This window comes from Neoarius graeffei, chromosome 23 (assembly GCF_027579695.1).
Source record: "Neoarius graeffei isolate fNeoGra1 chromosome 23, fNeoGra1.pri, whole genome shotgun sequence".
Taxonomy (NCBI): domain Eukaryota; kingdom Metazoa; phylum Chordata; class Actinopteri; order Siluriformes; family Ariidae; genus Neoarius; species Neoarius graeffei.
Window position 1 is genome coordinate 25808248 of NC_083591.1, and position 22015 is coordinate 25830262.

Consider the following 22015-nt stretch of genomic DNA (forward strand, 5'->3'; position numbering starts at 1 on the left):
TTTTCTGCGCGTCTGGCTTTGTATCCAGTCCCAGTGCTTGTAGATACAACGTGAATCGTTGATTGAACGTTCGCCACTCACAGTCCACATTTCCAGTCCAATTCAGAGGGTCAGACGGCTTCACACTTTCCATGACATCTGTTGGACCACTCCTGGTACCATGTAATGTTTCTAATATGTTATAGAAGAAACCGGGGTTCGTGGCTACACTAATTTATTAACATAACTGAATCAGGGTACAGGTACACCGTACCATGTTCATTATTCATCTACTGAATGCTTTCAACACACACACACACACACACACACACAGACACATATCCGGGGGTACATAACATCTGCAGCCCTCTTGTGGCAGGAGGGTAAAAGTACAACTCATTAACTTATCATTACACTTTTGTTCTGCACTGTGTGGCTTGAATGCAGCAAACAGCAAAATACACTAGGCACATTTTTAGTGAAGTGGAGCAGTGAGCTGCTTCTGAAACGTGCCACAATACGTCTGGTGGAATCAAAACCATTGTCTAAAGTGTTGCAATTAGCTGTGGTGGCTGCATCGCAGCTGGAATGCGACACAGCTGCACCTGGTGCAATCTTGGCTTAAGGGCTCACTCTGGTCAACACACGGCACCATCAGCACTGCAGGCAAAGAATGTCACACCCCCCCCCCTTGACCTTCCACAGACTAAACATCCATTGAGCATCCAATTGGCTGCACTGATGATGCACTGGAGTGGTGCTTTCCTTTTTCTTTTGCAAGAGCATTAACAGAAAGGATGGTATTCCCTCCATCACCTAATGCTGGGCAAGAAACTGCTCATACAGTACATTTGGCCTGTGGACTCATGGTTAACAAGTTTAGTCTAACCCATCATGGACCTACAGTCATGCAGCTGGTCCACAAATCTCCTTGAGCTACAGTAGAAGACAACCATTAGCTATGTACCAAATGTCTCAGTTTTGATAGTTATGAGTACCCTTGGCTCAAAGGTCTCATGCACCTGATGTGAGGCTATGTCTATGGAATCTCTGTGACAGTGACTAGCAACCCTATACCTTGATTTTGAGGCCACCCACACAACCTGGCCAGGCTCAATAGGTGTGACACTGATGCATCTCAAAGCCCTCTATAAGTGTGTAAAGACATTAACTACAGACATGGTTCAGAGAAAATTATTGATTTTGGAGCTGAAGCCATGTGCAATGGTCAGATGCTACTGACCATCCTCCAGACCTTTTTTTTTTTGCAACCAAAAAATGAACCAACAGCAAAGCCACATTTCTGGCTTATTGAGTGCATTATATATTGAGTGCATACATAATGGAAGCTACAAATGAGGGCTTGATATCACTGCACATCTGAAGCACATGAGCAACTCTGTGGTGATTTTTCAGCTAGAGCTGGAGAAGCTATTCCAGACAATGGAAGCCAGCCCCTTTTCTGTAGAGTTGATGGAGGCCTCACTTTTAAAAGAAGGGCATTTGGATCAAGAGTTTTGGAAACTGTCCACTAGTTTAGCTGATGCACAGCATCAGGTATGATTACCGTTAGGAATGTGCATCTCCATCATTGAGGCTGATGTAATACACATCTCTGGACATTGGCAATGATCCAGTACAACCCCGATTCCAAAAAAGTTGGGACAAAGTACAAATTGTAAATAAAAACGGAATTCAATAGTTTACAAATCTCAAAAGCTGATATTGTATTCACAGTAGAACATAGACAACATATCAAATGTCGAAAGTGAGACATTTTGAAATTTCATCCCAAATATTGGCTCATTTGAAATTTCATGACAGCAACACATCTCAAAAAAGTTGGGACAGGGGCAATAAGAGGCTGGAAAAGTTAAAGGTACAAAAAAGGAACAGCTGGAGGATCAAATTGCAACTCATTAGGTCAATTGGCAATAGGTCATTAACATGACTGGGTATAAAAAGAGCATCTTGGAGTGGCAGCGGCTCTCAGAAGTAAAGATGGAAAGAGGATCACCAATCCCCCTAATTCTGCGCCGACAAATAGTGGAGCAATATCAGAAAGGAGTTCAACAGTGTAAAATTGCAGAGTTTGAACATATCATCTACAGTGCATAATATCATCAAAAGATTCAGAGAATCTGGAAGAATCTCTGTGCGTAAGGGTCAAGGCCGGAAAACCATACTGGGTGCCCGTGATCTTCGGGCCCTTAGACGGCACTGCATCACATACAGGCATGCTTCTGTATTGGAAATCACAAAATGGCCTCAGGAATATTTCTAGAGAACATTATCTGTGAACACAATTCACCGTGCCATCCGCCGTTGCCAGCTAAAACTCTATAGTTCAAAGAAGAAGCCGCATCTAAACATGATCCAGAAGCACAGACGTCTTCTCTGGGCCAAGGCTCATTGAAAATGGACTGTGGCAAAGTGGAAAACTGTTCTGTGGTCAGATGAATCAAAATTTGAAGTTCTTTATGGAAATCAAGGACGCCGTGTCATTCGGACTAAAGAGGAGAAGGACGACCCAAGTTGTTATCAGTGCTCAGTTCAGAAGCCTGCATCTCTGATGGTATGGGGTTGCATTAGTGCGTGTGGCATGGGCAGCTTACACATCTGGAAAGACACCATCAATGCTGAAAGGTATATCCAGGTTCTAGAGCAACATATGCTCCCATCTAGACGACGTCTCTTTCAAGGAAGACCTTGCATTTTCCAACATGAAAATGCCAAACCACATACTGCATCAATTACAGCATCATGGCTGTGTAGAAGAAGGGTCCAGGTACTGAACTGGCCAGCCTGCAGTCCAGATCTTTCACCCATTGAAAACATTTGGCGCATCATAAAACGGAAGATACGACAAAAAAAGACCTAAGACATTTGAGCAACTAGAATCCTACATTAGACAAGAATGGGTTAACATTCCTATCCCTAAACTTGAGCAACTTGTCTCCTCAGTCCCCAGACGTTTACAGACTGTTGTAAAGAGAAAAGGGGATGTCTCACAGTGGTAAACATGGCCTTGTCCCAACTTTTTTGAGATGTGTTGTTGTCATGAAATTTAAAATCACCTAATTTTTCTCTTTAAATTATACATTTTCTCAGTTTAAACATTTGATATGTCATCTATGTTCTATTATGAATAAAATATGGAAATTTTGAAACTTCCACATCATTGCATTCCGTTTTTATTTACAATTTGTACTTTGTCCCAACTTTTTTGGAATCGGGGTTGTACATTAAAAGATACATATGAAGCAATTATGAATGTGAAATGATACAATTCACCCCCTATTGTGATGCAGTGTGATTCAACATGATTTGATTTAACACCATGCAATTCAATGTGATACAATGCAATGCAAAAGAATATGATGCTATGCAATTCAATATGGTAGCTCTTCCTCCTCCATGTGACTCGAGGAGGGTCCAGCATAAGAAAGGAGTTTTAATTTGAAATCCGGTTGGAGCCAAAACTCATTTAAATGCAGAGAGGGGCAAGGGCAGCTGGTGCATAAGGGCGATTGGGCGACGCACTGCCAAAACGAAAAAAAAAGAAGTTTTTTTCTTTTTTTAAAACAAACTTTCACCAGCGCTGCTCGAGGCCGTTTTAATCTGTCTCTGGGTATCATTGTCCAATCAGGGTGGTCTTGCTTCTAGAGTACCGCCCCTTTTGGGGCGATTTCAGTCACGTTGAAAATTGCCCAAGAGTTCACTGATAGAGTCCCATGTTAATGTATTTTTTTTTCTCCTGACTGACACTTCAATGCAATCTCTATGGGTTCCGGGGGGGGGGGCTTGCACTAACGTGCTTACGTCACTGCGAAGCGCGGCAAAGTTGCGTTCGATCCACTCAGTTTCTGAGGTGAGATGGATGCGGAAAGCAATTCAGTGCGGTCCTTAAAAGAAGTTCCATTTAGTCAGTGATCAAATCGAGCTAAATTGGCAACAAAACAAGCTGGACCCCCCTCGACCAAATCTAAACATAAAACAAATTTAGACAAGGGGGGGGAAAATCATATACTCGAGGTTTTACTTCAACATGGTCCCAGTGCAAATCCTGGCGAGCTGGCTGCAAGGACGCCTCAGCGGTTTTCTGCTACCCCTGCTTACTTTTCCACCCTGGAGGTGGCTCCACGGACAACACTGCTTGGACGGTCACTGGAGTTTCGGACATGCATCATTTGTCGGAGAAAATAAAAAAAAACATGAGTCAAAGATTCACATGGGCAGCTGCCTGAAAGTTTCGGTTTTTGGGAGAGTGAACGTCGCTACACAACTGGATGAGGGCTACAGGCTAGCAGTTCGCCACCACAACGATGAGGTGAGCAAGAACAGGCACATATTAAACCGGCTCATCCAATGCGTGAAATTTTGTGGAGTGTTCGAGTTAGCTCTACGAGGCAAAGACGAAACTGAGGGCTCCAGTCACTGTGGTGTTTTTCTGGGTTTGGTTGACTTCGTGACTCTCTCACACACACACACACACACACACACTCACAGAATCCGTTCACTTTTGATGTTTTCAATGTGCATTTTTATATTTGCCACACTTTGCTCTGAGAGTTAGCACTTTGGTAATATCCTTGATAAATACCAGTAATTGCAAGATCTAAAGATCCACTCATCTATTTATTCAACTGCTATTGTTATGTTAGCCAACTATTTACAATGTTTTGTTACAGTAAGTGCACTTTCCTGTTGTCCTTAAGTTGCACGGTCTGTAAAATTCTTGCTGATCGTGGAGTTTGAAGTACAAAATCTATTTATAGAACATTCTGTAGAACAGTACTTTCAAGATTGGCAAATAAATGTATTATTTTTTAAAAATATGGTTTCCTTCCTTATTTACACTACCGTTCAAAAGTTTGGGGTCACCCAGACAATTTTGTGTTTTCCATGAAAAGTCACACTTTTATTTACCACCATAAGTTGTAAAATGAATAGAAAATATAGTCAAGACATTTTTCTGGCCATTTTGAGCATTTAATCGACCCCACAAATGTGATGCTCCAGAAACTCAATCTGCTCAAAGGAAGGTCAGTTTTATAGCTTCTCTAAAGAGCTAAACTGTTTTCAGCTGTGCTAACATGATTGTACAAGGGTTTTCTAATCATCCATTAGCCTTCTGAGGCAATGAGCAAACACATTCAGTGCGTTTACATGCACATAGAGAAAATCGAATTTCTGCCGTTGCTTGACTGAAATCGAAGTTCTAAATGCCATGGAAACACCTTAGCTAGGCTGAAATTGAACCGAACTTGATTTCTCGTAATCGAGCTACACGACCTAGATTATGCAATTTTTGCCGAGCTACTTAGTGCATGTATACCCTATCGAGCTACGTAGTCGAGCTACTTACTTCAGCACTGCCCCTTCTGGAAGTGACGAGTGACGAGACCACAAGCGGGAAACACGACAGCCTCGGTCGGCATGACAACAGTAGTAGCGAGCAGCAGAAGAGGTCAGGAGGAACAAACAAAGAAGAGAAAATGGCGAGCAGAAATGTGCACTTCTGGAGCAATGAGGAGACAGAGTTCATGCTCATTCAGCTTAAGGAGTTGAATATATTAAAATTCATGGACGGGAGAAAAACACGCAATGGAGAACACGGAACTGATAACTTTGTTTACACTCTTGAATAGCTTTTCTTCATGACGACTACCGGAAGTGTACCAACAAGATGGGGCGTGTAGCGCCACCTGTGGCTCGGGTACACAATGTACCTCACACAATAGCTTGATTTCCTTGTGTGCATGTAGGATTGGATTTCTCTGGCACCCCTGCTGGGACCTTTTGCTCGATTACCAACAGCAGCTTGATTTGGATGTGCATGTAAATGTACTGATTGTACCATTAGAACACTAGAGTGATAGTTGCTGGAAATGGGCCTCTATACACCTATGTAGATATTGCACCAAAAACCAGACATTTGCAGCTAGAATAGTCATTTACCACATTAGCAATGTATAGAGTGTATTTCTGATTAGTTTAAAGTGATCTTCATTGAAAAGAACAGTGCTTTTCTTTCGAAAATAAGGAAATTTCAAAGTGACCCCAAACTTTTGAACGGTAGTGTAGTTGTTGGACATATCTTTTTATAAAGATATCATTCTTGGCTATTTCACATCATACAATATTGAAATAATGTGAATAGGGCGTAATTGGAATTGGTCATTGTGGAGCCAAACTATTCTTCGATTGTGAATGTTGTTTGCAACTTTACACCACAGCCTATAGCTTAGGTAGCTACAGGGAAAAGATTTCTGTAATGTGCTGCCATCTAGTGGACAGAAGTGGCATGGAACTGTGATATGCAGAGAGAAAACAAAAAAAGTCAATAATGTCTGGCTACCGATAATGTACCTGTTGAATGAGTCACCTTATGACATTATTGGATAATTTGTCCCTCCTGAGAAAATTTTCAGGACCCGCCACTGGAGAGGGGATACTTTACACTGTTCAGTGTGTGCAGCCATGGTGATTTGATGTCACTTTTTAAACAGGGGAGAAACTGATAGTTGAGAAGACTACCCCAAGTTGGCATGTTGAGGGGGTGTTTTCATTGGTTTTTACTGGTTGTAGGTAGGGAATTATATATTGCAACTTCACCTTGAATGCAGCATTCAGTCCCTACCATGACATTTTAGTGGGAGTATCTCATCCTCAAGGACATTAATGTGGGGTCTGCTGTTCCAGGAGATCTGTGCCATAGCTACCATGGTTATAGGTTTGAGATTCTATAAGGTTAATTCTTCAGTGCAAATCAGAAACATATGCAATACAGTAGCCAATTCCAAACTGACAGGATCAATTTTTTTTTTCCACTTGATCTTCGGACAAGTAAAATGTGAATTTATTTGCATAACTGATAGAAAATCTGATAAGGGGCAGAGCTGGGTACTGCAACATTTATCTTCTCAGGCAAAAACACCAAACATGGTTTAACCCTATGAACCTTAGCCCATTTTTAGGGTAATTTCACTACCTTTACTTTTAAGCTTTTATCTTGGTCATAATACAGGGTGTTTCAAAAAAAATTGATATTATTTGAGATGTAAATGATGAGATGATATCAATTTTTTTAAACATCCTGTAAAGACTGGCCATACATGCTGTTTCTCCCTCCCCTGGACCAATCTAGGTTATCCAGATCTTCCATCATTTTATATGGCAATACTTGCACCTTTTCATATTTGCTCTTATGTTTTTACATGTATCTCACTATAAAATGCTGGTAGTAAAGACATATTTTCAGAATTGTGTAGGGGAGATTGTTTGAAACCTCGACTGTTTAAAAAAATTGACTCTTCCTGTTCACTTCCATTCTCTAGAAATGAAGTCAAAATACCTCCATTACGCTGTCAAATTTGCAATCACTGTCTGCACAGTAGGGACTTACTTCTCAAATTTGTGCAATAGGACTAAGGGGTGAAATCACTGCATTGGTTTGGTTTTGTCACCCCCTTCTCTGGTAGAAATGGATCAGACAAATACAATCACATTCTCGAATTTTCCTTTATTACATCCATCCAAAAAGGTTAAATAGTTTCAGCTGGAGATATTTCATAAATATGGATGCATCGAGGAAGGACATTTATTACTTGGATATGAACTGGACATTTACTGACAGATTAACTGTCCTTTCAAGAGGAGAGGCTGGCTTAGAGTGCAGTCGACAGTACACGTGGAGTTAAAAGTTCATTATTTGGGACACCTGTGGGACACTTCTGTGTTGAAGTTAGCTGGCTGGCTGCAGCCAGCCTTTTCCAGGAAATCTGTGCATCTACACCTTCTTACAATATAGTAGAATGAATATTTTAAAAACTAATTTCTGGGGGAAAATTAAAAAATGTGCAGATATCAGCATAGGGAAACCTAACTGTTCAAATTGGCCACTGTAGAGTGGCTCATCTAAACTGCAAAGACAGTTTAGATGAGAAAAGTGACATGGAAGTCTACGTTGTCAGTGAAACATACGGGGATGGGTGGTGCTAAAAATTGTACTGCAACAAGCCAGTAGGGATGCTAAACCTGTAGTGGCTTCACTTTTATTGATGATGCAAGGTCCATTTTTTCATACAGTTGATGGCAATCTTTAATCTGGCAATATCAGAACCATGAGGTGGGATACTCTGACTTATCCATTTGTAAAAATATGTACTTTGTGGGGGTGGCATGGTGGTGTAGTGGTTAGCACTGTTGCCTCATAGCAAGAAGGTTCTGGATTCGAGCCCAGTGGCCGACGGGGGCTTTTCTGTGTGGAGTTTGCCTGTTTTCCCTGTGTCTGCGTGGGTTTCCTCTGGGTGCTCCGGTTTCCCCCCCAGTCCAAAGACATGCGGATAATGGATGGATGGATGTACTTTGTGCCTAATGGAAATATCTGTTTTATTTGCTGGGATTTCTTGTCAATGTTTGAAAATGTGTTGTTACACAAAGGAACAACTACTATCATTTGGAAAGGGTAGGTTCTGATGTATTATAATATGCAGTACATTGTGAAGTGATATGGACTATGACTTATTCAACTCAGAAGCAGGAGTGTGAAAATTGGTGAAGAAATTAGTAAATATATTACTCTGCAGAAGTTTGATCTGTATTCCTAATGTGATTACTTCAGTATGTGCAAACACTGTACAAATGCATCATTACAAAGCTCCAATTCCACTCTTTCTTGTGATATGTATTTCATATCTATGCCATGATGAGTTCATGAGTAATTCAAACAAGAGTAAGGGGTGTTGATATGGATACACAGATGAATGCAGATTCTAACTATGATTAAGTTTGATGTAAATTCAAAACTGTTTCTCACCAACACCATGTTCTATATAGTATCAGTAGTTTAATCAATCTGTGAGCACTCCCTTTAATCTACTTCCATTTTTTCTCCCAACAATCTCCCAGTGCAGTGGTATGTGATAAACCATGACTAAGTGTGTGAAACTGGGAGATATAATTTATTTAAAAAGTGCAGCTGTGAATTTGAGGGCTTTTGCCATTATACACTGAAATATAAATAACCCCAAATCCTAAAGAACTGAAATTCCATGAAGGGATTTCCATGTACCTGTGAGTAGGGCTCTTCATCTGAGCTGGGGAAATCATACTGGTTAAGGTCTTTACTGTTGACTGCTGCAGGAACAGAGTGACCAGACAGCAGCAAGGGTCTCAGCTTCTTCTCATACTTCCTCTTCTGACGTACCACTTCTGGCTTGTCCACCTGAACAGACATTGCTAATTACATCACATACACTATATATTTGCATCATTACTGTGGTATCATTCCCAAAAGACAGTAGCCACCTTCACATCACAGCCACAAATGTGTGCCATCCTTGAAGAACCCATCAGATGTCGCTGTAGCTGAATTCAGTCCAAAAAAAAAAATTTTTTTTCTTCAACCCACAAAATAGGTTGACCCCTCAGCTTTAAAAACTCATATCAATATACACTACTGTTCAAAAGTTTGGGGTCATTTTGAAATTTCCTTATTTTTGAAAGAAAAGCACTGTTCTTTTCAATGAAGATCACTTTAAACTAATCAGAAATACACTCTATACATTGCTAATGTGGTAAATGACTATTCTAGCTGCAAATGTCTGGTTTTTGGTGCAATATCTACATAGGTGTATAGAGGCCCATTTCCAGCAACTATCACTCCAGTGTTCTAATGGTACAATGTGTTTGCTCATTGCCTCAGAAGGCTAATGGATGATTAGAAAACCCTTATACAATCATGTTAGCACAGCAGAAAACAGTTTAGCTCTTTAGAGAAGCTATAAAACTGACCTTCCTTTGAGCAGATTGAGTTTCTGGAGCATCACATTTGTGGGGTCGATTAAATGCTCAAAATGGCCAGAAAAATGTCTTGACTATATTTTCTATTCATTTTACAACTTATGGTGGTAAATAAAAGTGTGACTTTTCATGGAAAACACAAAATTGTCTGGGTGACCCCAAACTTTTGAACAGTAGTGTATTTTATAAATTCTGACATTTTGAACCTTGGAGTTGGCTTGGCAAAGCTCATTTGCTTGACAAAGGAGCCCGTTTTAACAAATGTGGTGGTAAAAACAGTCAGCCACACCTATGTGAAAGTTGTCTAAACCTCCCAAGGCAAAGATGACTTCCTCACATGGTCAATGTTACACTTTGAACCAGTGGTTAGATAGCTGTTTGTCAGACTAAATCTGGCATAAGCCTGATCAAATAACAGATCAATTCAATGAACAATGTGCGTGGTCCTCAGTGTATACCTTGTTCTTGTAGTCACAGCCATGTTCTGCATGTTTGTACTGGCTACTGGTGTTGATGGGGATCAAGGGAATAATCGGCTTCTGAGCCAGAACTTCTGCCATTACCTCACCCCCAAAATCAGCCATACAATTCCTGCAATGCACATGCAAGTCAAGTGTGTATTTAGATGTTCTAAAAATAGGAGAAAAACTATATTGGAATAACAAACATGGATCACAGTTCGAGTTTGCACAGCCAATTTGTGGTGTAGAATGCATAAAAAACAGGCAGGTAGGCAGACTGGTCTGAGCTCTACCCATTGGAGTAGTCAATGACACAGGGCGTACAATGTGCAGTACATGTCAAATAGAATACTATGGTTTCAGACGAAGAAAAATATGAGATGAACAGAAATGAATGTACATGAAATGGGCCTCACTTATAAATCTTTCATGAAAATTGTGGAAATGTTTATGTAAGCCAAACGGAACAAAAAAAATTTCTGCCGGATTTCGGAAACACTGATTTTCTTGGTACTCATGTACATAAGAGGATGCTTGAAAATCACCTATAAATTGTGTGCAAAGCCGATTTGGACACGCCCAAAAAATTTCCAAAAAAGGCAAACCTCACGGTGCTACACAGCATAAGGACATTCTCAGCAAGTGAAAGCTATTTAGACTCAGGTTTATACCAAAAATTGTGCGTGTGTGTGTGTATACACAGTGGTATGCAAAAGTTTGGGCACCCCTGGTCAAAATTGTTGTTACTGTGAACAGTTAAGCAAGTTGAAGATAAAATGATCTCCAAAAGGCATAAAGTTAAAGAGGACTCATTCCCTTAATTTTTAAGCAAAAAAAATTAAATTTTCATCTTTTACATTTTCAAAATGACAAAAAAGGAAAAGGGCCCGAAGCAAAAGTTTGGGCACCCTGCATGGTTAGTACCTAGTAACACCCCCTGGAAGATCGCCAGGCGTTCCGGCACCCGCTCGCATCGGCGGGGTCCTCAACCACCACCACCACTGCGAACCCACTCCACGTCATGCTAATGAAGATGGGGTCACATGATGATCCCGAGGCATTCTTCGCACTCTATAAGCAAGTGGCTGAAGCGTGGAGGTGGCTGGTTGAGCAAGGCATGGCACATTTACTACCACTGCTGTCCAGAGAGGCCCAGCTCGCCATGCAACAGCTCCCCACTGACAGGTGGCTTGATTACGCTGACTTGAAGTGAGCCATCCTGTAGCATGTCAGCCGCTCCCCAGAGCAACACCATCAGCGCTTCTGCACGCTGACATTAGAGGGAGTCAGCCGGCTGTTTGCATTCGGCCAACGGCTCTGGGACACCTGCTGGGGGTGGCTGAGGGCAGATGACCATGACGCCGAGGGAATCATCGATGTGGTGGCGCTGGAGCAGTTCATTGTGCAGCTGCCGGAAGGGACAGCAGAGCGGAGTGGGTCCAATGCCACCGCCCAGCATCACTGGATCAAGCCATCGAGTTGGCAGAGGACCATCTGGTGGTGGTTCCAGCAGCAGGTGGACATTCCACCTCTTCTCTCTCTCTCTCCCCCCTTCCTGTCTCCCCTCTCCCCATCCCCACCTTGTTCCCCCACCACTGAGATGGGAGCCAGCCCCCCTGCAGCTGGCTTGCCACACCCGTGGTGCTCCCCTCCCTTTTTTGCATTCTGTCTGTGTATCACCCCCACCGGTGGGTGATCCCCATATCACCGGTGCAGAGGTGAAGCCTTGGCCATTATGCTGGCGCTGCAGGGAACCCAGGCATCTCCAGGGCCAGTGCTCTGTGAAGGAGGTGGGAGCTGTGATCCAGATCCTTCACGTGCCAGAAACCACCCTCGATCAGGCCAGAGCCTATCGCATACTGGTGAGTATTCAAGGGGATACATTTCACATGTTGAAGGATTTCAGCTGTAATCAGACCATGATCCACCAAAGCCTGGTGCAGGTGAGGCAATGGGAAGAGCACAAGTGGTGAATGTTTTGTGTGTACATGGGGATGGTCACAAATTTCCACTAGTGTCCATCCACATTCTATTTCGAGGAAAACAGCATAGAGGCAGAGGTTAGCACGCACCTCACCCACCCACTGATTCTGGGAACCGAGTGGCCGGGAAAAAGATTTTGTCTGGATGGCAGCATATTGCTCTGAAACATGGATACATCATTCAGCATTAATCATGTCTTCCCAGATGTACAAGCTACCCACGTCATGTGCACTAATGCACCCTCATACCATCACAGATGCTGGCTTTTGAATTGTGCACTGATAAGCCGGATGGTCCCTCTCCTCTTTAGCTTGGAGGATGTGGTGTCCAGGCTTGTAGTACTCGAGTCCAGGACTCATGCCATAATTTTAAGGACTTGTGACTTGACTTGAGCACTGACTCAGACTTGGACTCGTGCATTAACTGCATTTGGACTCATAAATTGGAAATGAGGACTCAGATTTTTTCTTTATTTTTTCCAACATACCATAATAATTTGGCACAAGATATTTATATCTACATTAATTTTTGTACTAATTTCGTGCAAGAGTGTCACACCTGTGCGCCTTAGCACGTGCATCAGATAGACTCTCAGGTGGGAGCACATTTCATTTTGTCAGTAAACCTGCTGAAAAGGAATAAACTACAAACATGGACACTTTGAACTACAGTTCCCATGAAACATAGCACCCTCTGTGTCCAGCCTATTGAAACTCAGCCATCTCTCATTTCCTTAATCACCTGTCCCTCTGTTTAAGTTTCCCAAACAAACATGCCAATGTGAGGTATTGTTCTGCCTGCTCAATACATACCAAGCTTTGTTTCTTTCTGACCCTTTGCTTGTTCTGTCATGGTTTTGCTCTTTGCCTCCTCTTTCCTATGTTGTTTGCTGATCACCCAACCCTTGCTTGTTTACCGACTGATTCTAATCTCTTGTCTTGGCTTTGTTGTCAGTCTGTACCCCACTCTCCTCTGCGCATACAGCTGTAAGTGCCTGCATTCTAATAGGATGCTTCGCTTAACATGGATGTAGCAGAGGATGCTAAACAGACTGCTCCAAATGCGCAGGGGCGTTTGCTAGAGGAACATCAATAGATGCTCACCGACTTCAACACTCGGATGACACAACTCTCAACTGTGATGTCACTGGCCCTCCTAGCACACCCTGAGTCTCCTCCTAGCCCAGCGCTGCAACTCTCCATGCCAGAGAAGTTCACCAGAGACGCCATTGCATGAAAAGTTTTTTTACTTCAATGTTCTATGTATTTCACCACCGTGCCTAAACTATCTGATGAGCACAAGATTGCCAAGTTCCTATCCTTTCTCACTGGCAAAGCACTCCACTGGGCAACTGCCATTTGGGACAAGGGCGGTCAGCAGACTACGTCATATGAGCAGTTCCTCTCCCTATTCAAGAGAGTTTTTGACCATGAACCAGAGGGGATTGAGGTTTGGGAGAGTCTACAAGAACTTTGAGAGCTGGCGAGAACTGTTGCTGAGCATGCCCTGGACTTCAGGACATTAGCGGCCGCCAGTGGATGGAATGATCAGCCCTGAAAGCAGTTTTTCACCAAGGTCTGCACTCTGACATTAGTGAACTGGCCTGCAGAGATGAGAACCTCACTCTGGACTCCCTCATTGACTTAGCTATTCATCTTGACCAACTGTTAAAACCCCAACCCTCTATCCACGAAAGTGCCAGGGTCTGTTCAGCCTTCTGAGGACAGCTCAACCATGGAAGTGTCACATACCAGGTTAACCCATGCTGAGTGTGCTAGATGATGTAAGGAGGATTTGTGCTTCTACTGTGGGAGCTCCAAGCATAACATCCAGCACTGTCCTATCTATCCAGCCTGTGTAGCTCCAGCAGAAACACCAGCAAGATCTACGAGTCTGGTGAGAATAGTGGTTAGCATGGTCGCCTCACAGCAAGAAGGTACCGGGTTCTAACCCAGCGGCTGGTGAGGGCCTTTCTGTGTAGAGTTTGCATGTTCTCCCCGTGTCTGCGTGTCCCCCACAATCCAAAGACATGCAGTTAGGTTGACGTGGGGTGGCCTTGGGCTGAGGTGCCCTTGAGCAAGGTACCTGACCCCTGACTGCTCTCCGGGTGCTCTGGTGTGGCTGCCCACTGCTCCGAGTGTGTGTGTGCGTGTGTTCACCGCTTCAGATGGGTGAAATGCAGAGGATGAATTTCACTGTGCTTGAAGTGTGCATGTGACAAAGGTTTCTGCTTTAAGATACCAGTCTTACTAAAGGTGGCGTCCTCCACATACATCCTTTCTGCTTTTGTTGATTTGGGGCAGAGGGAAACTTTATCAGCAGTACCATTGTTCAGAGGCTCAACCTGCCTACCACCCCTCTGCACAATGCACTCAGCATTAGGACCATCGATGGAGGACCCATAGGTGATGGTCTCGTCACCACACGCATCAACCCAGTTCAGATTCAAGTAGGCGCATTGCGCAAAGAATTAATTTCCCTGTACATGACCACAACAGTTGATCATGACATTATCCTTGGATATCCCTGGCTACAGCTGCACGACCCTCTGATCTCATGGCAAAGTAAGGAGAGTCTTCAGTGGTCACCCACATGCTTCCAGAGATGCCTCTCTCATCCTCAGGTCAAAGTATCTTCCACCTCAGTGGAAAGTCCTCAATCAGACTCCATGGACAACATTCCTGACTGTTATTGGGACCTTTTGGAGGTCTTCAGTAAGGGGAAGGCCTGCAGGCTACCAACACACCAGCCTTATGACTGCACAATTGACCTATTGCCAGGTATGTCACTACCATGTGGTCATATTTATCCTCCATCCCAAAAGGAACATGTTGCCATGGAGGAGTATATTCAGGAGGCCCTCAAGCAAGGATATATCTGCCCTTCCAAGTCTCCTGCATCTGCTGGTTTCTTTTTTGTGGAGAAATGAGGAGGTGGACTAAAACCCTGCATCAATTACAGAGGTTTAAACAAGGTCACCATAAAATAGCCTTATCCTCTTCCCCTTGTCCCAGTGGCTCTGGAGCAACTCAGATCTGCTTGGATCTTTTCTAAGCTTGACCTACACAGTACATATAATCTGATCAGGATAAAGAAGAGCGATGAGTGGAAGACAGCCTTCAGCACTACTGCTGGACACTTTGAGTACCGAGTAATACTTTATGGCCTTTCTTCAGCACCCAGCGTGTTCCAGTGCCTTATCAATGACATGCTACGGGACATGCTGGGTAGATATGCCATCGCTTACATTGATATCTTGATATACTCCTCAGATATAAGAAGTCACCAGAAACACATCAGAGAAGTTATCAAATGTTTACTGGAGAACCATCTTTATGTCAAGGCTGAAAAATGTTTCATCAAAGCCAAATCTCCTTCCTTAGCTATAATCATCAGCACAGAAGGAGTAAGCATGGACTCATCTAAGGTATCAGCTGTCACTTCCTGGATGACACCCAAATCCATAAAGGACCTTCAATGTTTCTTGGGCTTTGTGAACTTCTACCACCAGTTCATTCGGGGTTTCAGCACTTTGGCGGCTCTCTTAACAGCATTGCTGAAGAAGGGTCCCAAGCACCTACAGTGGAACCCAGAGGCAAAAGAAGCCTTCAGTCAGCTCAAGCTTGCCTTCACTTTGGCCCCTATACTCCAGCATCCTGACCCTACTAAGCTGTTCACCGTAAAAGTGGATGCGTCTGATACAGGAGTAGGGGCAATTCTTTCCCAACACTTTGGGGAGAAACAGAAGCTACAGCCAGTAGCTTTCTTTTCGAAGAAACTATCTTCAGCAGAGAGAAATTATGACATGGGGAACAAAGAACTGCTCGCCATTAAACTGGCCCTCGAGGAGTAGCGACATTGGTTAGAGGGAGCTACTCACGCCTTCATAATCCTCATGAAATCACAAAAACCTGCTATCCCAGGCCCCCTTGCCAGCAACACACCAGTCCAGGAGCATCCTACACTCAATCTAGAGGGATAGCCCATCTACCAGGTAAATAAGATCCTCGACTCAAGACGAAGAAGAGGCCAAGTCAAGTACCTGGTAGACTGGGAAGGATATGGGCCCAAGGAACAAAGTTGGGTCATGGACAAAGACATTCTTGACCGGCTTCTCAAACAAAAATTTCATGCCCAATATCCTGACAAACCAGCACCCAGAGGTAGGAGTCGTCCAAGAAAGAATGTAGCTCCCAGAGGTAGCTCTTGGGGGGGGGGGGGGTGTTCTGTCAGTAAACCTGCTGAAAAGGAACAAACTACAAACATGGACACTTTGAACTACAGTTCCCATGAAACACAGCAACCTCTGTCTCCAGCCTATTGAAACTCAGCTGTCTCTCATTTCCTTAAATCACCTGTCCCTCTATTTAAGCTCCTCAAACAAACACCAGTGTGAAGTATTGTTCTGCCTGTTCAGTACATACCAAGCCTTGTTTCTTTCTGACTGCTTCTCGTATTTCTGACCCTTTGCTATTTCTCTCACGTTTTCACTGTTTGCCTTCTCTTTCCTACATTGTTTGCTGATCACCCAACTCTTGCTTGTTCACTGACTGATTCTAATCTCTCATCTTGGCTTTGTTGTCAGTCTGTACCCTGCTCATCTCTGTGCATACATCTGTAAGTGCCTGCATTTTAACACATTTTCCTTTCCTCAGGCCCTACATCTGGCTGGAGTCTCATCACATCACTCTTGTGGAGGATGGCCCCTTACAGACAGTAAAAAGATGCACTTCGATGATGGCTCTGGACACTTTCAGTTTTGCTGTGATGGCCGAGGACTACAACTGTCATGATAACTTTAGGAATGCAGTAGTCATGAACAGTCCTGCACTCAAGTCTCCATCAATGAACAATTGATAACTTCAGCAAAATAGACTTCATGGTAACACTATAATGAATTTCCTAGTTGCACAAATGTACTTTGTGACCATATAGGACACAGTTATAGAAGCAAGTTATTTATGATAATGCTATCTGTTATCACCTAAATGAGGATTGGTTCCCTTTAGAGTTTGGTTCCCCTCAAGGTTTCTTCCTCATGTCATCTAAGGGAGTTTTAGCTTGCTACCATTGCCACAGGCTTGCTCATCAGGGATAAATATATTTATTAGGGATAAAGTTAGCTCATATGTTTTAAAGTCTTTATTTTTCTGTAAAGCTGCTTTGTGACAATGTCTGTTGTTAAAAGGGCTATACAAATAAACTGACTTGACCACTCCTCCCCCTGTCACAGTCTGTCATAACCTCTGCTCCCTCTCTTCTGCCTCCTCGGTCACTGCTCCCCTCCTTTGAATCCTTCTTCAATCTTCCACTGAATTTGCAGCATCTTCTCTGCTCTCCTCATCACTTAACACATTTCCTCTTGTTTCCAGGCCAGCAAGATCTTCTCCTCCTAGTCCCTGAATGTCTGAAACCCTTCGCTCCCGCAGAAGCAGCCTGCGAGCAGCAGAGGGAAAGTGGAGAAAATCCAGGGCCCCAACCAACCTGTCTCACTACCAATCACTCTTGGCCAAATTCACAGCTTCACTCACACCAGCTAAGATCAAATTTTATCATTCCAAAATTTATAACTCCAGCTCTAACCCTCATCAATTGTTCTGTTTTCTCTTCACCAGCTGCACCTCAGTCCTCAATCACTGCAGAGGACTTCACGGTCTTCTTTGAAGAAAAGATTGTGGCCATTCCCATCCCTTCCCCATACCACCCTCCCTGTCCCGTCCCCCTCTTTCCACATCTGATGTCACCCAGCTCCTGTTCTCATACAGTCCTTCCACATATGCCCTTGACCTTATCCTTTCATCTCTCCTCCAGACCATCACTCATGACATCCTCCCATTTATTACCTCCTTTGCCCTCCAGGTACTGTCCTTCCAGCTGTCCATCAGTGAGGCACTTCATGCAGCATGTGCCATCTCACTCTCCTCTGTCCTGATTCTCCTTGACCTTTCTGCTGCATTTGACACCATTGATCACCCCATCCTCCTTTCACCCCTATCAACACTGGAGATCTGCAGGACAGCCCTAGATTGGTTCAAGTCCTACCCCTCCAGTCACTCCTTCCAGGTTACCTGGGCTGGTACAGTATTGGCACCACACCCACTTACTACTGATGTCACTCAAGGCTCAGTACTTGGTCTGCTTCTCTTCTCCCTCTACACCCAGTCTCTCAGCCTGATTCTATCTCTGCTCATGGTCTATTCTAGCACTGCTATACTGATGACACCTCAATTATTTCTCTCATTTCCTCCTTATGACACACAGGTCTCTGCTCACATCTCTGCTTGCCTGCGTGACATCCAGAGCTGGATGGACAACCATCACCTGAAGCTCAACCTAGACAAAATGGAGGTGATCTACATTCCTGCTCCATCCTCTCCAACCCTGGACTTCGTCATCTCCCTGGAGGACATCTCTAGGTCACCTTCACCCAGTGTGAAGAACCTAGGGGTGGCGTTTGATGACTGCTGTCATCAACAACTGTCCTCTTTGGCAAACATCGCTGCAGTGACCCAGATGTGAAGATTCCTCCTTTACAACATTTGAAGGAACTGCCCCTTCCTCACCACTTACTCTACTCAGCTCCTGGTCCAAATGCTGATCCTCTCTCACTTGGACTGCTGCAACTCTCTCCTCACCGGCCTCCAGCATCTGCCACCAGACCCTTGCAGCTCATCAAGAATGCTGCAGCCAGCCTGGTCTACAACCTCCCTTAATTGTTTTGACTAACCCAGGCTGTGGGGCGGCACGGTGGTGTAGTGGTTGGCGCTGTCGCCTCACAGCAAGAAGGTCCGGGTTCGAGCCCCGGGGCCGGCGAGGGCCTTTCTGTGTGGAGTTTGCATGTTCTCCCCGTGTCCGCGTGGGTTTCCTCCGGGTGCTCCAGTTTCCCCCACAGTCCAAAGACATGCAGGTTAGGTTAACTGGTGACTCTAAATTGACCGTAGGTGTGAGTGTGAATGGTTGTCTGTGTCTGTGTCAGCCCTGTGATGACCTGGCGACTTGTCCAGGGTGTACCCCGCCTTTCGCCCGTAGTCAGCTGGGATAGGCTCCAGCTTGCCTGCGACCCTGTAGAAGGATAAAGCGGCTAGAGATAATGAGATGAGAACCCAGGCTGTGTACTGTCTAGCCTGGTCATGATGACTTACACTACGTTCACACTGCAAGGCTTAATGCTCAATTCCGATTTTTTTGTGAGGTCGTTCACATTAACAAATATATGCGACTTGTATGTGATCCTCAGTATGAACGAAAAGCAACCTAAAAGTGTTCCGCATGCGCATTGCAGGATACGACGACGTCACACGCAGTGAGCATGGCTAGTGTTTACGGAAGTAAAACCACCCGGTTGCGGTATGACCCATCCAATCTAGCTTGAATAGCTGTATCCCCCCAAATGGAAATCAGCTCCCTAACCTCTGCGTCCTTCCATTGAGAAGATTCAGAACCTTCACAGCCCGAAGCGTCCCTCGCGTTGATGTCATGCGCAGGGGCGCAGATACGTTTTTTGAACTGGGGGGGACAAAAAACTGGGGGGGACAAAGCTACCAGCAAACCAACCCCAACCCCGATATGCCTGTCAAACTTGTTGTTAGTAACCATAGCAACCAAGCTCGAGCTCGCAACCTGTGCAGTCTGCGCAGCTCAACCAACCGAATATCAGTCTTTGTTTTATGTGAGTTGTTGCAACTATGTATACACTGCTGTGCACCTCAATAAACCTCAAGGTAATTAGTCTTTTGATTTTTCCGTGAGGTTTGCCTTATGCAAAGAAAGACAGCATAGACGTTTTTTCCTCCCTATAAGTGGGGGGGACCGAACGAGGTGAATTTAAATCTTGGTGGGACGAGCCCCACCCTCTATCTGCGCCCGTGGTCATGCGCCATGTTGTTGTAACTTTTTTTGAGAGACCCGCCACCTACTTCAGCACAGAATAGTGACGTTTGTGGCTTGTTGATGACGTGCAAGTCGGATGAATGCGACCTGGTGGTTCAGACTGAAGTCGCATATGAAAAGAGCGGATAGGAATCGGAATTAGGACCACATATCCAAACGGCCTGGGTCGGATTTGAAAAAATCGGATCTGTGTCGTTCATATTGTCAATAAAAGATCGGATACAGGTCACATATGGGCGAAAAGATCGGATTTGAGTCACTTCAGCCTGCAGTGTGAACGTAGCCTTAGTGTTCAAGTTCATGACACCGGCATCTGAGTCCATAACAGGCCAATTTGTGACATGCCAACTAGGGCTCAAAACTAGGCCGGCATGTCCCATGGCTAGCCCATTGATACAAGCCACCCCTGTCAAGGACTAAGAAGATCATTGAGAATATTTGGGGAAACCAGTGATTTTTATATTATTGGCATTAAAGAATATAAAAAATGTGAGCCAATATAACCCAATAAATTAAGATAAATAAAACTAATCATTCATTCAATGACAAAAGAAAAGGCACCATATAAATGGAGGATGGGCCAGTCTGTCTGAGCATAGCCATAAACAAAAGTCTTAGCTAATGGAAGATTTAGCACTTATATATAATTTAAAAATGATAATCATGTATGAAAATATTATAATAGTTATATAAATATCATTAAAAATCCAATTTTAAATGGCTTGAATAGTAAGTTGTTTTTGTTTTTTTAAATCCACTTCTGTTTTTCAGGTTTTATCTTGATCAATCACTACAGCTGTCTCTGCACTTGAAATTTTATGGAGTTTTAAGTGGGTCACAACATACAAATCAGCTATGCTACTCACTTGCTTGTTAATTTACAGGTGGCTGTCATTCATCAACATACACATGCAAGTACAAAGAAAATCAGCATTTCTGAAACTTTTTTTAAATCCAGCAGAAACTTTTAGTTCAGCTTGGTTTATGTAAACACACAACTTTACTAAAAGGTTGATAAATGAGGTCCATTACATGCTCATGCACACGTTAACACAACTTCATCAGAACAGGTGGTTATACTCCGCTTCACATCGTGTAGTCACATTATGCTGGAGTGCATTATTTTTGTATAACTGCGCAGTCTGGATTGTGTTAATCCCCTTATCCCACAGTGATTTAGCAACAATTACAATGTTTTATTTACTACTGAATGACATCACAAACATCTTAATTTATTTTCCAACAATACAGCCAAACTAAGGAGAAGAGTCTTACAAACCTCTCCAGCTCCCTCTTGTTTTCTCTCTGTCTCTAAAAAATGAAACCTGTCAGTTTATCAAGAAACTGGAAAGAGCAAACTCCTCTGTCCTGAAGACTTTAAAAGCACTGCAACTGTTGCAAAGCACTTACAAACGAGACTCCTTCCATAAATGTGAAACAAACATCTGTTAAAAAAAAAGGTCACCGAATCCTACACATTTTACTTTGTTAAACATGTTTTTAAAATCCATTTGTCTTACATTATGTGGAGCATCTGCTGTACAATACCGTGTGTGAGCTGTTACTATCGAAAGAATAATATATTAGAGTGAGCATGCTAATATAAACCTATTGAGAGCATTCAGTGAGCTCACACTGGAGAGTTCAAAACTACTATGAAATTGTCAGTCAGTTTAGACTCCTGTCTCGACTCGGCTCATCCAAAAGAAACCTGCTCTTTTGGTGCATTTTTGAATGAAAACTCTTACCAGCCTTCCTTGTTGTCAAAATGGGCTCAGAGGCAAAATGCATAAAGGTTTGCAGGTCTGTAAATTTCTTGTGTAAATGCTTGCATGAATGATTTACCAGTAATTCTGCTCATATCCAGTGTGATAACTAAATCCAGCTTGAAGGCC

General features: G+C 43.5%; 1 protein-coding gene across 2 annotated transcripts in view; it reads right to left on the minus strand.

The window, feature by feature from the left end:
• epc1b (enhancer of polycomb homolog 1 (Drosophila) b) overlaps window positions 1-22015 on the minus strand; it is a 245457-nt gene that overhangs the window by 89349 nt on the left and 134093 nt on the right. For both annotated transcript variants that reach the window (XM_060905977.1, XM_060905976.1), the window contains exons 6-7: window positions 10245-10377; window positions 9056-9208 (exon numbers count right to left, since the gene is read on the minus strand). In XM_060905977.1, coding sequence (XP_060761960.1) covers window positions 9056-9208; window positions 10245-10377 — 286 coding nt within the window. The remainder of the gene's footprint in view (window positions 1-9055; window positions 9209-10244; window positions 10378-22015) is intronic.